Source organism: Giraffa tippelskirchi, chromosome 2 (genome assembly GCF_054371585.1).
Source record: "Giraffa tippelskirchi isolate mGirTip1 chromosome 2, T2T-mGirTip1v1.2.pri, whole genome shotgun sequence".
NCBI lineage: Eukaryota > Metazoa > Chordata > Mammalia > Artiodactyla > Giraffidae > Giraffa > Giraffa tippelskirchi.
The window spans coordinates 31,911,244-31,927,802 of record NC_137276.1 but is presented as its reverse complement, the minus strand read 5'-3'; the positions used below and the strand labels follow the sequence as shown (position 1 = coordinate 31,927,802).

The 16,559-nt window shown below is 50.6% G+C and overlaps 1 protein-coding gene across 11 annotated transcripts in view; it reads left to right on the top strand.

Moving 5' to 3' along the window:
* Positions 1–16,559, top strand: part of UBTD1 (ubiquitin domain containing 1) — a 52,240-nt gene that overhangs the window by 19,583 nt on the left and 16,098 nt on the right. The window contains exon 4 of one of the 11 annotated variants that reach the window (XM_081550175.1): positions 5,254–5,370. The exons of the other annotated variants lie outside the window; for them this stretch is intronic. Within the exon in view, the coding sequence (XP_081406301.1) occupies positions 5,254–5,370 (117 nt within the window). The remainder of the gene's footprint in view (positions 1–5,253; positions 5,371–16,559) is intronic. 11 annotated transcript variants of the gene reach the window in all.

Here is a 16,559-nt window from a genome sequence, read left to right as displayed (position 1 = left end):
TAGTCTAATCTCCTCACAGGCATCTGGTACCCTTCCCACTGAGTCACGTTGCCATTCTGTTCTGAATGTGCTAGAAATATGCTCCAGAGGTTGCCTCTTCCACACATGCTGTATTGACCTGGAATACGTCTGCTCTTTGCGGTCAGCCCTCTGTGTTCTATTCTTATCTGTGAGTGTTGAATGTCAATGGGAGAGAGATGGAACTAAATCTCTGGGGACTGAAACATATAGGAACTTTGAAAGAGTGTCTTCAGTATCATAATCACATCTTAGGTTTGGAAAAATATGTTGTTTCTAAAATGTAAACTGTCAGAGGCTCAGTTCAGTTCAATGCTCAGTCGTGTCTGACTCTTTGTGACCCCATGAACCACAGCACACCACGCCTCCCTGTCCATCACCAACTCCCAGAGTTTACCCAAACTCATGTCCATTGAGTCGGAGATGCCATCTAACCATCTCATCCTCTGTCGTCCCCTTCTCTTCCTGCCTTCAATCTTTCCCAACATCAGGGTCTTTTCAAATGAGTTAGGGGTTAGCTCTTCGCATCAGGTGGCCAAAATATTGGAGTTTCAGCTTCAACATCAGTCCTTCCAATGAACACCCAGGACTGATCTCCTTTAGGATGGAATGATTGGATCTCCTTGCAGTCCAAGAGACTCTCAAGAGTCTTCTCCAACACCACAGTTCAAAAGCATCGATTCTTTGGCGCTCAGCTTTCTTTATAGTCCAACTCTCACAACCATACTTGACCACTGGAAAAACCATAGCCTTGGCTAGATGGACCTTTGTCGACAAAGTAATGTCTCTGCTTTTTAATACGCTGTCTAGGTTGGTCATTACTTTCCTTCCAAGCAGTAAGCGTCTTTTAATTTCATGGCTGCAATCACCATCTGCAGTGATTTTGGAGCCCAAAAAAATAAAGTCAGCCACTGTTTCCACTGTTTCCCCAGCTATTTGCCATGAAGTGATGGGACCGGATGCCATGATCTTAGTTTTCTGAATGTTGAGCTTTAAGCCAACTTTTTCACTCTCCTCTTTCACTTTCATCAAGAGGCTCTTTAGTTCTTCACTTTCTGCCATAAAGGTGGTGTCATCTGCATATCTGAGGTGATTGATATTTCTCCCGGCAATCTTGATTCCAGCTTATGCTTCCTCCAGCCCAGCGTTTCTCATGATGTACTCTGCATATAAGTTAAATAAGCAGGGTGACAATATACAACCTTGACGTACTCCTTTTTCCTATTTGGAACTAGTCTATTTTTCCATATCCAGTTCTAACTGTTGCTTCCTGACCTGCATACAGGTTTCTCAAGAGGCAGGTCAGGTGGTCTGGTATTTCCATCTTTTTCCGAATTTTCCACAGTTTATTGTGATCCACACAGTCAAAGGCTTTGGCATAGTCAATAAAGCAGAAATAGATGTTTTTCTGGAACTCTCTTGCTTTTTCGATGATCCATCGGATGTTGGCAATTGGATCTCTGGTTCCTCTGCCTTTTCTAAATTCAGCTTGAACATCTGGAAGTTCACGGTTCACGTATTGCTGAAGCCTGGCTTGGAGAATTTTGAGCATTACTTTACTAGCGTGTGAGATGAGTGCAGTTGTGCGGTAGTTGAGCATTCTTTGGCATTGCCTTTCTTTGGGATTGGAATGAAAACTGACCTTTCCCAGTCCTGTGGCCACTAAGAATTTGGCAAAAAATCTTGCCTGATGTTACAGTAATTCCCAAGTGCGGCATGATACAGTTGTGGGTGTATCATGCCCCACTTGGGAATTACTGTGTTTGTGTGTGTGTGTGTGAGTGAAGTCTGTATTTATCAAAAGAGGTGTGTGCTTAAAAAGGCTAGGAAACACGGTTTTCCAGTGGGAGACTGTATTATCCTATGGCCCTACAGGTATTTTCTGGAGGGGCATGTGGATGCCTTACACTGTGTGGGGGCATCTTGCCTGCTTTGTCTCAGCTGGACCAAATTCTCTTGGGGCTGTGGGTGGCCTACCTGATGGCTTTGTCGTGTGCCAAATGAAGGTGATATCTAGGGTAGAGGCCCCATCCTGGAGTGCAAAGCTAATCTGAAGAGTATACCTTTGTAAAGCTAAGATGTGCACTGTTTGTGTGTGCCTGGCCCTGGCTTGGTCCTGGGTATGCAACTGAACAAAACAGGTATGGTCCTGCCCTCACAGAACCCACGGAGAAGTGGAGAGATAGTTTATACCCAGATCATCCAAATGCATACTACAAAGGAGAGAAGAGGGTGCTGGGAGAGAATCATGGAGTAGGGGAGTGGGTTATTTGGGGGTGGAGGGTCAAAATCACTTCCTTGACAGAGATACCTATGTTGACACCTGAAGGCTGAGACTGAGGGAGCCATGTTTGTCTCATGTGACCCCGCTCCCGGCCAGGGCTACTTGCTGGCCTGTGAGACACCTTTTGGATGAATGAGAAAAAGATGCCTGTTCTGTCCCTAGCCTTCCTGCTAGAGCCCACTGCTGATGCCTAAACATGAACTAGGTTTCAGCCTCTGCTGGCCCAGGTCCTGGCCCTTATGTGCTGATACAACCCAAAGTGGGGTGAGGGTGGGGAGGGTTACCCAAGCCAGATAGAAGGAACTGCACAGGTGAAGGCCCTTGGACAGCAAAGGGCTTGATGCCTTCCAAGAAGGGGAAGAAGGATCGGAAGAAGCAAGTCACCACCTCAGCTTTTCTCCCCCCAGAAGGAGGTATTTTCCCTTTCAAGGAGGAAGGAGAGAGGCTGTGGGGGCACTGTCCAGAGATGTGAGGCTGTCCAACAAGCCGCTGGAGTCTGGCTTCCATGGGGCCGTAGTTAGTGAGCGTCGGCTCTGACCTTCTTCCCACAACAGATGTCCCTTCCACAGGGTCCTGGGAAGAGAGAAGGACCCATAGGAGGGTGTTATGGGGAAGCCAGGACAGAGACCAAAGCCTGGGGCCTGTCCCTGCCAGCTCCCATTCAGCCACCCCAGGCCAAGTGCGTGCTTTGTGCCAAGTTCTTTGCTAATCATGCCAGTTTGGAATGTCATGAACCTTTGACCATTTTCTTGTCTTACCTGGGACACACCACCTTTCATTCCACAAGTAGGGATAACTGACTCAAATGTTAATGATGGCTGGTGCAGGGAGGCTCTGCTGCATGGAGGGCTCTACTTGCCCTGGGGAAAGTGGCAGGGAGTGCTGGAGGAAGTGGCATTTGAGTCAGTCCTAGGTGCACTAATGCACGTGTGTGCACGTGTGTGCATGCTCAGTTGTGTTCGACTCTTTGCAACCCCATGGATTGTAGCCCTCCAGTTCCTCTGGCCATTTTCTTCTCCAGGAGATCTTCCCCCACCCAGGAATTGAACCCAGGTCTCCTGTGTCTCCTGCGTTGGCAGGTGGATCCTTTACCACTGCTCCACCTGGGAAGCCCTCAGCATTGATGCCATGGACCATTAATTTATGGAGGGGCTAAACTCTAAGCTCTTGGAGGGAGAGATAATATGAAATGCTGAATGTTGACACCTGGCTCATGTAGGTTCTCAGTCTGGCTTAGAGATTCATTTGGAGATTCAGTGTCTCTCCAGGAAGACTGTCCAAATTCAAACCCAGGTTTTCTGTCTCTTTGCCCAAGGCCTGCCATTGTGCCAGCTGCCTAGTGACAGAACAACTAAGGGATATTTGAGGAACTTGAAATCATGCCTTGGGGAACTGGGAGTACTTAGCAAGAAAACACAAAGGCATAAGGAGATCAGGAAGATGGTCTTTAAATCCTCTAAGAACTGTTGTCAAGTGATATTATTACCTTTTGCTGAGCCCTTCCAATGTGCTGGCTACTGTGCTAGGGGCTTCATATATATATAATCTCATTTAATCTTCACTGTAATCCAAAGAGAAGATTATTAGTATCTGTATTTGATAAGGGAGGGACCTGGGGCTTAGATTCAATGACCCACCCAAGATCATCTCTCTGGAATTTGGGATGGGTCTCTGATTCTGCATAGTTGCTGAGAGATTTTAACCACCACACAGTGCTGCCTAGAGATTCTGTCATGTGGTTTCAGAAATTGGAGCCGGCACTTGTAGGTAGGAGTTCCAGGAAGGTAGTTTTCTGTTCCCCATAAGGTGATTTCTCTTCCTAAAGGAGAACAGTCTGAAATTAAACTGGGCTGCCTTCTGAGAACCGAGCTTCTACTGCAAAAAACCTCCCAGGATCTCCAGCTCCAATGGGATCTGGTTCCACAAAAGCTGACGCTCTCCTGCCCTAGCCTGGTAGGAGCTTTTTCTGAGCTGAGCAGTGAGGGCCACCTGCAGCCAACATGAGCAGCAGTACCCAGACTTCCTGAGTCCCAGCCTGGACTCTGTGTTCTGGTCTCTCTTCTCCCTGAAGCCCCAGTTACAGGGCTGAGTTCCGGTTTCTTCCAACAAGAGCTGGGCAGCAGTATGTACCTGACCCCCTTGGAATGGGCCACACAACCACCTGGCCAGGTCTCCGGACCCTGGCACTTGTTTAGGCTCTGGGCTCCTTGGGACTACAGATGTTTACATGGATGCACTGATTGTCCTTTGACTCTAGCTTTGCCTCACCGACTTCTGGTGGCCATGTGGCTAATCCTAGGATGCAGAAGAGTGTGGTGTGGCTCTCAATCCCCTGCCACACGTCATCGAGTGAGTTGATACCTCTGGGAGCCCTTTTGTAAACAGGGCCAACCAATTGGAATTTCAAGGCATGGATGAGATTGCTTTTTCAACTCCAGAGCATTATGGCCAGAAATTAGAATTGGGAAGGCACTAAAGGTGATGTTATCTAGCTACCCACCCAACGGGGAGTTGCTCCACTCAGCACCCCTGCCAGGCAGTCGGCCAGGCTTCCCTTCAACAGGGCTAACTTTGGGTGACTCTAAAGTGGGGAAGTCCTTCACATGGGCGCGGCCCTCTGCAGAGCATGTCCCTATGCACTGCCTTGTTGCCCCTCACCGTGGCTTTGTTGGGAGTGGGAAACGTCTGTGCTCAGTGAGCTTGGGTGATCCTGGGTGGGCCTCCTTTATGTCTCCCACCCACTGGTTTTGCACAAGCAAGTCTGCTTCCCTTTGGTGAAGTCTTCCTGTTACCGCTTCTGGGATGGGAGTCCGGGGTGAGCATTGGCGACCTGTCTTACAACATGGTGAGGATCAAAGATAAGGCATGGGCCTTGCCCAGATCATTCCACACGTGTGACCAGGCAAGAGACACAATCCTTGAGATGCTCAGTCTTGTGCTTTTCTGCTCAGCCACAGTCTGCCTCCTCCCTGATCGGTGTGTTTTATGAGCAAGATTCAGAAAGCCCTTTCCAAACAGCAAGGACAAAGCCTTTAGCTTCTTTCTTTCCAGTGCACCTGGTTGGTGGGGTGAGTATGAGGATGGACTCGTCGGAGCCACATGGTACCAGGAACAGGACATAGCAGTGGGAGGAGGGGTCTGCAGGGGGGCCAGGTGTGATGGCTGAGTGGCTCAGAGAAGAGCTGCTGTGTGAGAGGCTGGGGCCACCCTGGTAACTCCCTCCTGTCTCTCCTCTAGAGGTCTTTCACCTCCCTACCTCCTTTTCTTCCTGCTTTTCTCCTTCTTCTCCTCTTGTAAGGCAGCCTTGAGCTGTTCTGCTTTCCAGCTCTTTAGCATCTTCTTTTCTGTCCACCTGGAGATTCCTGAGCTTAAGACACAGTGTCCTTGACACATCATGTTTCGTTATAACTTCTTCCGCTTGAGGGCTCGGCAGCCATACCTGCCACTTCAGAGCAACTCCTGGACGTGGGAGCTTTAATGTTGAGCCTCTACCGGAGAGTCTGGATGCCCGGCTGCCAGCCTACCTGGAGCATTTAATTGCCCTGCAGGTGACATCTTATTCCACAGGGACATTTCACAACAGTGCCATAATTCTGAAGGACAGGGCAAGTGGTCGGAATCTGATGTATTGTGGCAGGTCAGCAAGAGGACTCAAAGGGCAATAGAAGGAAACTAGTCGTTTGTGGAGTACCTTCACATGTCAGGAACAGAGCGAGCTTCTCTTTCCAGTGGGCCTGTGAAGTGGCACCTTTATCTCTGTTTTACAGATTCGAGAACTCAAGCTTGCTGAGGGTCACACAGCCAATTCATGAGTAGGGTCAGAGTGTGAATCCCCTTCTACTGACTCCAGAGCCCAAGCTCCTTCCTACGCCTGGTCTGTGCTCCCTCTCCTCAGGGCCTCTGTCTTCACTGTTCCCTACGAGCACTGAGCCCAGCACCTGGCATGAGCATGAATTATCATGGTGGTTGAAGAAGGTGGGCGCGGGCTGTCAGACAGGGACCTGCTGAGCTGGGTAGAACTGGGACGATTGGGCAGATGTCTGAGACACCTGTGGGCTGGAGAACGACAGTGGCTGTCCTCTGTCCTTGGGCCTTCTGTGTGGGTGTGACTTGGTGGGCACCAGGTTCACAGTTGAGAGCATCCAGAAGTGGACTGAGGCACGGTGGTGCTGGGGGTAACAGAGACCCTGCATTCTGGCAGGACCTTTGGTCTCGGCAGGCTCCCCAGGCTGACAGAGACCAGCTTCCTGGTACCACTATTGGGGAGGTTATGCCACCTTCTTCTCCATTTCTCTTGTTCTCCCCAGCTTCTGCCCCATGACAGCCTGCAGGCTGAGTGTGAGGAGACCATCAAGGGGCTGGAATAACTGTTGGTATGCGTATGGTTTTGCATCCCTTAGCACTTTCTCCAGGGAGAGTCGGGGCTTCAGACCATCTGATTTGTTTTTCTCGTCGCCTCCACTGCCTTTGAGGCTGCGTTTCTCTGCTTTCGCCACAGTGTTCGTCACCCGTGTTCGTGCCTCCTTATGGGTTCCTCATGGAACATTTGCTTTGACTCGTACACCCTTTTCACCTTGCCTCCTCTCCTGACGCTCTTTGATCTTAGGGGCTGGGCTGGGGGTCAGGACTCACCTTTTCCCAGCAGGCACTGAGAAAGGCGTAGACGATGATGAAGACTTAGGTCCCACTAATGCTCGGCTCACCCTGTGAAGGCAAGTGTATTTATTCATGTAGCACTCCCCTACTGTATGAAAGTGGCCTAACGATACAAAGGCTTAAGAGTGAAGTTTATTTTTTTGTCGCATATAGTGGCCCTGACCATATAGTGGTCAGTGGTCTGACCGTGAATAGACCAAGTGAGGGGGTGCCTCTGCTGCTTGTGTCATTCTGGGATCCAGTTCCTTTAGAGGTGCTGCTTTATCACAGGACATCATTGTCCACGTGGTTGAAGCTTGGATTCCAACCGGGGCAAGGGAAAAGAGGAGGTGGAGGAGGCAAACCTGTTGACCTTAGACCCAGGTCCTCTAGAGCTCACATCCCTACAGCTCACATTCCCAGGCCTCCCTGACTGCAAGGGAGGCTTGGAAATGTAGTCCAGCTGGACTGCCCCTTGCCGAGAAGGAAGGGAGAATGGATTTGGGTAGACAGCTGCCAGCCTCACCACAGAACATGGGAGAGTATTTTCATTTGCGTGTGCTAATAAGAAGAACTTTCCCTGCCTGTAATGCACCAGATCTCTTTGATAACTTCCACACATGCCTCCCTCCTTGGCAAACATCTGTGCACCAGACTCGGTGCTGCACAAACTGGGTGAACCAGAAGCTGAGTAAGGCAATTCCTGCCTTTTAGCAACTCGGTGTCATCTGGAGAGGGCAAGTGTGGAGGCCAGTCTGTAAATGCCAACACAGAGGTTCTCTTGTTCTTGTGTGCAAGGCACTGCAGTTACAAAGCTAAAGGACTATGCTTGGCCTCCATATGCTTGCAGTCATGTGGACTAGATGGAAGTGAAGTGCTGGGATCAGGGCTGGCTTGAGGAATGAGGAGGGCTTCTTCGAAGGGGTGACGTTGGAGCCAGGTACAGGAGGGTTCAGTTTCAGCTGAAGGAAAGGGAGGGGAGGAGGAGGGGATCTTCAAGAATGAAATCCAAGAGAGAAGGCATGCAGACTTGGAAACCCGGGCAGGGTCACCGGCCCAGGGGTGGTATGAGCATAGTGGGGAGACAGGGAATCCAGATATCCACATGGCTCACTCCTCGCTCCATTTTGGCCTCTGCACCTGCTCCTTGCACCTGCCTTCCCTGGCCACCCTTCCTACAGTTGTGCCCCTTCTGACTTTATTGTTCTGTTTTATCTTGAGCATAACACATATAAATGCCTGGCACATCTATACTGACCTGTGCATCGCCTGTCTCTCCCACTGAAGTGTAAGCCCCATGAGAGCAAGGATTTTGTTTTGTTCAGTCCCTGGCAAATATCAGGTACTCAGATGTTTGTTGAATGAATAAATGAATGAACAGAAATGTGTGTTGAAGATCGAATTCCTGAGAAACCTTGATTTCCATGCTGAAGAGTTTGGCTTTTATTTTGGAGGTGGTGAGAACCAAAGGAAAGCTTTTGAGCAGGGGAATGACACAGCCACTGGAGAGACGGTTACTGGCAGCAAGAAGAAGGGTTGGAGCAAAGAGAGTGCCCCTTCCCTGGTCCTGCCCCAGCTCCACGGCAATATACCCTTCAGCCTGTGCCCCATTAGTGCAGCCCAGAAAACTTGTCCTGGGCGCAGTCGTTTTTGTTCAGGGCTGAGCAGAAACTCAGTCTCTGGCAAGTCTTCATTCCTAGCAGTGGGACAAATGTGAGCTGACCTCTGCTTTTCTTTTCTGAAGGCCCAAGAGGGTCTAATAAGCACTCTTGTGCACTTCACTGGTGGAAGTGAAAATTGATGCAGTCTTTCTGGAAAGTAATTTGGCAAAAGGTAACCAAGTACCTTAGAGATATCCCTACCTTTAACCTAGAAATTCCACAAGGACTTTTTAATCATAGGAAAGTAAGCCAAAGTTTATACAAAGCTTTATGTATGAAGACTTCTGTGCCAGTGTGAATAATAAGAAATCATCTGTATGTGTGACTTAAGTACCTCTGAAATCCACCCCTCACTCATCTCCATCTCACCAAGACTCTGCCTGTCACAGACCCTCCATACAGCTGGAGCCCAGCCCTTTGTTTTCTCTCTTGAGCTAATGCAGCAGCCTTCTTCCCCTCAAACCCACCCTATGCATTGATTCCAAGATGCATGTCCTTCTTCTCCAGCATCTCTTCTGGGTTCTTCTAGCTCTTGATGATAATGTCCACACTGGTCTTAGACGTTCCATAGCCTGTCCTCACCTCCGCTGTGCCTTGCATGTCACCTCCTGCTTTGCATGTCGCCCTCTGGCAGCACTGCTTGTGCTTCCCCAAACATCTGCTCACCTCCAGACCCTTCCTCCCCTTGCTTCCTCTGCCTGGCTCACTTCCGCAAACCCTGCTGACTCATCCCTGAACTTGGACCGGACTTCAGGACCTTTCATAGACTGAGCGAGACCCCATCTCCTGTGTTCCCATGAGCCTATGTGATCACAATCCTTGCATTTGTGTTTACGTTGGTTTCTGCTATCTCCTTACGTTTCTGTCTCCCTTACCAGCTCTGACCTTGAGTGCCTGTCTCATCGACTTTATGTCTCTGCTCCCCAGCATGAAGTCTGGTACACAGAAGCTCAATACATTTTCTTGAATGAGTGAATGAATGAATGAATGAATGGAGGATGATGTAAGTTTTTTGTTATGAAGAAATACATCCTGTACAGTGCTAAACATGTAGCAAATACCCCATAAATATTTATTGAATGATTCTATGTGAAACAAAAGCAATGGGATTTTGGGGAAGTGTCTCATTAATTCTGGATTTCCTTTATTTCCTGAGTTGATCTCACGGGGTGGACCCCTGGGCATCTGCCTTTTTACAGAGCTTCCAAAGGTGAATCTGGTGAGCAGCAGGGGCTGCAAATCACTGGCTTTATAGCTTAAAATATAAACAGGACCAAGGACGTACTAATGCTGTGAGTTTGGGTTGTACATGCTATGTGTTCCCTGCAATAAGTGTGTGCACTGAGAGGAGCAGAGAGACAATTCTGCAATGTGTTATTGCCAGTTATTGTTGGATGTCAGGATCTGGGTGACTTTAATTTTTTTTCTTTTTATGTTTTATTGTGTACTTTTTCTCTATGTAGCATCAGTTCAGTTAAGTTCAGTCGCTCAGTCGTGTCCAACTCTTTGCGACCCCGTGAACCACAGCATGCTAGGCCTCCCTGTCCATCACCAACTCCCGGAGTTTACCCAAACTCATGTCCATTGAGTCGGTGATGCCATCCAACCATCTCGTCCTCTGTCATCCCCTTCTCCTCCCGCCTTCAATCTTTCCCAGCAGCAGGATCTTTTCAAATGAGTCAGCTCTTCGCAGCAGGTGGCCAAAGTATTGGAGTTTCAGCTTCAACATCAGTCCTTCCAATGAACACCCAGGACTGATCTCCTTTAGGATGGACTGGTTGGATCTCCTTGCAGTCCAAGGGACTCTCAAGAGTCTTCTCCAACACCACAGTTCAAAAGCATCAATTCTTCGGTGCTCAGCTTTTTTTATAGTCCAACTCTCACATCCATACATGACTACTGGAAAAACCATATGTAGCATAATGTCACTTTTATTTAAAGTCATTTACTTTTTTAAATGTTTATATTTTATTTATTTGGTTGCTGCAGGTGAGGGATCTTCTGCAGCAGCGTGTGGGCTCCTCTCTAGTTGTGGCGTGTGGGCTCAGTAGTGACAGTGCACAGGCTTAGTTGCCCTGCGGCCTGTGAGATCCCACTTCCCCAACCAGGGATTGAACCTGTGTCCCCTGCATTGGCAGTGGGATTTTTAACCACTGGACTGCCCCACCACCACCACCACCCAGGGAAGTTCTGCATATGTCATCTTTTAAACAACATAAGGAATGAGGAGAAGGGCAGTTAGACAAAGGAGTCCTGGTTGTGCTCACCATGGCAAGTCCTGGGGTCCATCCTGGACTGCAGCATTCCCTGGGCTCCTGGAACTAATTCTGACTCTGGGTCTAGAACCCGACGCTTTAACCCTTTCTGAGCACCTGCCCTAGGGACCTTGGAAACTGCTGTAGACACTCCCTAGGTCTGGAGCAGGCTGCCTTGTCATTCCAGGTCTCCAGGTTGAAGAATGTGGTGGGATTTTGGGTAAGAATTTGCCACCACAAGGTAGTCTCCAAATAGGTCCAGAACAGAAAAGCTGAGCTGGGCTGGGCCAGAGGTGAGGCCATAGACCTGGGGACCAAGGCCAGTAGGGACATTGTGATACTGGGGGCTGGGTTGAGAGCCACCTTTGATAAGTGTGAGTCAGGGAGGGGTAGCCAGGTGGAACTCTGAGGGCTAGGAAGGTGAGACAGTTGGGGAGCAGGTAGCAGGGGACCAACTGGGTCGAGGAAAGCAGCCAACTGGAGGGAGTACCCTGAACCAAGAAGCTCTTGGTTTGTAATCTCTTGACTCTGGAGCTAACCTGGCTGCTAGGGTTGTCCATGGGGGTGGAGGTGGGGGTAAGGGGTGGTCTTTGCTTGTTTGTTATCTAATGCCATCTTCCTCACAGAGCCTTTTTGTGTCTTTTTCCCTGTATGTCCTCCATCAAGGTGAGCTCTTTCTTTCCTTTAAAGCCCTGATGGTCCTGTCCATGCCTCTTATGGCCTTGATCACTCTCTGACTTTGTGCTCCTGTTTCTGGGCATGTCTTGTGCCCTCCTGAGGGAAGGATGAAGTCTCTTGCATCTTTACAGTCTACACAGGCCATGGTCAGGTCCAGGGAAGGTGGAGAAGTGCCTCAAACCTGCTTTCCTAGTTGGAAAGGTCAAGGCCAAGCTACAGCAGGAAGAGCTCTGCTCCTGGCCTTGTGGCTGGCCTCCTGCCTGGTGCTTCCCTGGGTCACCACGGCGACAGGATGCTCACCCACAAGCAAATAGCATCCCCCCCCCCCCCCCCCCCCCCCGCACAGGGCTGCCGGCCTCAGCAGTTCTTGACCCCAGCTGAGTTGAAACTGAGAGGATGCCTGTTTCAGCACCCGAGAGCCCAGCTCACAGGGCTCTCTCCTTGTCCCTTTAGTGACTGTGCTGAAAACAGATACCTCCCGCTGCCCCGGGTTTGCTGCCTCCTCTCCCCACTGCCACAGCCTGTCGGCATGATCCATGGCAGAGGGGAGGTTTGGGGCAAAACAGGTGGTCTCCTAGCACCCAGCGGCCAGCTGCATCCTGTATGCCAGGGAGCCTTCCCACGGCCCTGCTTTCTTCTGGGTTTTAGCTCCCCTGGGAGCCGGCCTTTCTCCTCTGCCCTTGGGGGGTGGTGGGTGGCAGTGGATGGAGGTGGGGAAAGGGGATGAGGAGGCTGTTCCTGGTCAGCCTCAGGATAGTGGAGCACGCCTGAGGGAATGAGGTCTGACCTGTCCCCTCAAGTCTGGGTCAGCTCTTGCTTCACACAAATCTGCAGTCCTCGTCAGACTGGTCTCAGGCAGGGCAGGTGCTGTGGGCCATGGCCCAGCTGCCAGAGATAGGCCAGGCCCTGCAGCCTTCTCCTCTGGGCAACCCTGCAGGCAGGGCCGGCTACAGCCCTCCTGGTCACCCAGCTGGCGGTCTTCACCTAAGACCAAGGCCCGAGGGTGGCTCCGCTGGGAAGTCGGGTGTTTTATGCCTTTGGGCAGATCCTCTCTGTTGTCCCCTCTCGCACTCTCACCCTCATCTCCTCCCAGAAGCCCTGAGTTCTTTCCCACCATGTGATCCTTCTCTCAGCCTTTATTGAGCTCCTGTTGTGTGCCAGGCACTGGCCTGGGCCCTGGAGCTCTTGAGATGGGTAAGGCCCAGCCCTGCCCTTATAGTTTGTTTGTAGTGCAACTCCTATAAAGTGGTGTAAACGAGAGCTTTATCGATACAGGACAGCAAGAAAGAATCTTTCCTTAGAGGTGCCTTGTGGGCAGAAGACGCCCTAAGTCTTGACTGAGCTGTTTCTGCCTTGTCATGACAATGATCTTTTGCTGCCTTTCCCCATAAGGCTTATAAAGTTTTCTACCAAACCACACTTAAAAGCTTAAAACACATAGACACACAACAAGAACCTTGTTTTTTAAAAGTCAATGCATATACAAATACATATTCTAGAAAGTTAAAGGCCCATCACCACATCCCACTGGTGGAAAAATTGATGTGTATCCCCCAGATATTTTTTGCCTGCCCATGCTAGTACTATCCTTATAAACTTGGGCTTATTTGAAGGCGCCTGTTTCTTAGGAAGCACACAGCCTCCAAGGACCACCACCTAACCCTAGCAGTTATTCCAGCTCTAGACCTTGACCCAGAAAAATGGTGTCAAGCTCACAGTCTTCCTTGATTCCCCCCACCCCCGATCCCACCACACACACCAATTTGCACCAATTTCCGTAGGAGTTAGGGCTTCCCTGGTGGCTCAGTCAATAAAGAATCTGTCTGCAATGCGGGAAACCTGGGTTCGATCCCTGGGTTGGGAAGATCCTCTGGAGGAGGACATGGCAACCCACTCTAGTGTTCTTGCCTGGAGAATCCCCATGGACAGAGAAGCCTGGCAGGCTACGGTCCATGGGGTCGCAAAGACACAGTCGCTCAGACACAACTGAGCGACTAAGCACAACACAAGATCTAAAACTCTGTGTTGAAAGCCTTTGATTGGCTAGAATTTCCTACTAGCCTCCCCTCCCGCCTTGTGCCCCAGGCTCCTCTTCCCTTAACTAGAACTGTGTGAGCAGTGGAGAAGTCCCATCCAGATCTAGAGATGGGGCCTGTGGGTTTTTCCACCCATTCTTCCTCCCTCTGACCATGTCTCTCACCTCTTCTGTTCCTGGCCCATCTCTTGACCTCAAATAACTGAGTCACAAAAGCATCACAACCTTCTAGAATTGAGCAAAGCATCTTTTCTGGGCTGGAATTCTATCAGCTCCATGAGCCATCCATTTACATATGCAGATCAGAAGCTATAATTGACAGATGTCTTAACATTTCCATTAGAAAAAATATAGTCTAAATGTAGTTGGAGAGAAATTCTTTGGAGGCTTGTGGGGGAGAGTAGTAAGAGATCTCTGTCATGACAAGGTTGGAGGTTGCTCCACAGTCCCCCAGTGGTGGCATGGCTGTGTAAAACCGGAACCAGTTAGCCAGGGGTGGGCACTAGAAAAGAAAGCAGGAGATGACAACTAGAGTTTGATTTAGAAATGACCCCTGCTTACCACACTGCAGCTGGTGTTCAGATATTTCTGTAGTCCTGACCTTGTCAACAAAGAGAGAAGAGCCGTGTCGAGTGGGAGGACAGTGGGCCCGGGAGAGGGCACCCATCGGGGCATGGGTGGACTCATCAGACTTCAACCCATCTTGCTGCCCAGCACTCACTATTCCGCATGACTCCAGGCCTTTGTTGCTTCTGTACCTTCCCCCTGGAACGCCTCCTCTGTCACCCACTTCAAGGCCAAGTTCACAGCATTGTATCTCCTTCATGGAGCCTCTCGGATGTGCTCATTCCCTCCTTTGCTTCCCCACCGCCTTCTGAATCTCTGTTACTTCTGGCTTGTCTGGTGGTATAGTCATTCCTTCATTTGTTCACTCATTCATTCATTCAGCTAATACTGAGGACCAATACTGTGTGAGGTGCCAGGTGCCACTGTGAAGGAGAGACCAGGGCCCTGCCTATGAGTGGCTGGTGTTCTGATGGGAGACAGATAGAAAGAGAAGTAAACTCACCACCACAGAACTGGGATCACACCACTTAGGAGAGACTGGGACAGGGGAGGGGGTTGGGGGAAGCCCACCCTAGTTAGGGCAGCAGGGAAAGCCTCTCCGAGGAGGTGCTGTTTAAACCTTAAGGTCATGAAAATATCATCCTCACAATCTCAGGCCCCTCAGTGTTGGGTAGGATCTTGAACACGGTGGGTGTGCAGAATCATGTTGAAATGAATCTAGGCCACGACCCTTTTGTCTGGGCCTCAGCGCCCTGGGAGCCAGTAACCGTTGCCCTCTCCCGCTTTAGGGCTCCCTAGCCCCACCTCTAGCTGTCACTTGACCGGGACGAATTGGGTTACTTTGGGGGTGGGGTGTCAGGGTCCTGTGAACTTGGGTGTGGGCCAGCCGGGCTGCTCCCAGGCCAGGCTCGTCGCATCAAGGGCCGGAGAGAAAGAGAGCAAGAGCAGGGGCTGGCAAGCTCCAGGCAGCCTGGAGGCTCTCCGTGTGGCTGGCTCTCTTGTATCTGGATCTTCCTTCAGGGACGCTTCACAACCACCGCCACCCCCACCACTACCACTGCCATAACCCCAGAGGGAAACTGAGGCCCAGAGCTTGGAAGGTACCTCTTTTTCTGGCAGCAGCAGAGCTCAAAGAGGGTCTGTATATTCAGGGAGGAGAGATGGAAGATCTGAAATGCAAGGATGAGGGTGAGACTGGCCCGCATCCTGACCTCCCAGCCCACTGGGGCCTGCTTATTTCCAGAGTCCTTGTCACAGGGTCAGAGATGGAAGCGGCTGGTGTGTGAAAATGATTTAACCCGGCTCCTGCCCACCCCTTGGACAGATGCATAAACAAGGCCTGGTTGTCAGGGTGTGGGCTCCGGTATACACTGTCCACACACCTCTCTCTGCCCTAGTACGTAGCAGTTTGCCTTATGTGGGAGTCAGGATTTCTTTGAACAAAATTTGCGTGGATCAGTTATTTATCATGCATTTGTTTACATTACGCATTCAAGTGTTTTCAAAATAAGGAATGTGAACATAATGTGTCCCCAAACGAGGAAGGATCAGTGTGCATCATTAGTGTGATTCAGCCCTGACCAGAAGATGATAGAAACTCGTGTCCTGCTCCCCTGGGTTGCACACTGCCTGGCGCTGGCGGTTGGCCATGTGTGAGACTGAGCCATTTCCACTTTAGTGGGGCTCCCATGGGTGTTTGAGAGTGTCTCTCCTGCCAGTCTTGCAGCATTTTGTGCACCGACTCTCGTAGCTCTTGTGTGCGTGTGTGCACGATTGCACGTGGGATTTGCTTTGCAGTGTTGGGTGGGAGCCATGAGTTTTTGGAGGGCCAGGCTCTTGCTCTAAGCTGTCTTTGGCCCCTTGCAAGCCCCGCACAGGTCTGTCCACAAGCGGCTTGGGTTGAGTCTTAGGGCCAGAAGTCCGGCTGCCTCATTTTCCAGATGGGAGCCCGCAGGGAGATGACCTGCCCCAGGCCACAGAGGCTGAATGAACCAGGTGGTCCTGGGGCTGAGGTGTGCAGCCTTCAGAGCCGAGTCGGGAGCTGCTCTGCAGGTGAAGGGGGTCTGTCCCCAAGAGGCCCCATGGGTTGTGAAGGTGGGGACTGGAGCCTGGGATTCCTGGGGGCTGTCAGGAGGGGTGGGCACATGGTGTGTTGTATCCGTGTTCTCCCTGCCCTGTCCCCATCAGCTCCACTTTACCTGCCTCCCATAGGAAGTGAGCTTCTCTGAAAATCATTCACTCTTTTCTCTGAAATGAGAGTTTTGCCGCTTAGAGAAGAGCTGCCCTGGAGCTGATCTAGGCGCCTTCTCCTTGTTTAACTTGGGGGCTTGCCCTTGCGGCCTGGCCAAGGGCGGGCTGTGCTGTGTGGGAGGACTGGCCCTGCCTCTCCTGCACTCCACACAGGCGCCAGGCCCACCCCTGGAGGC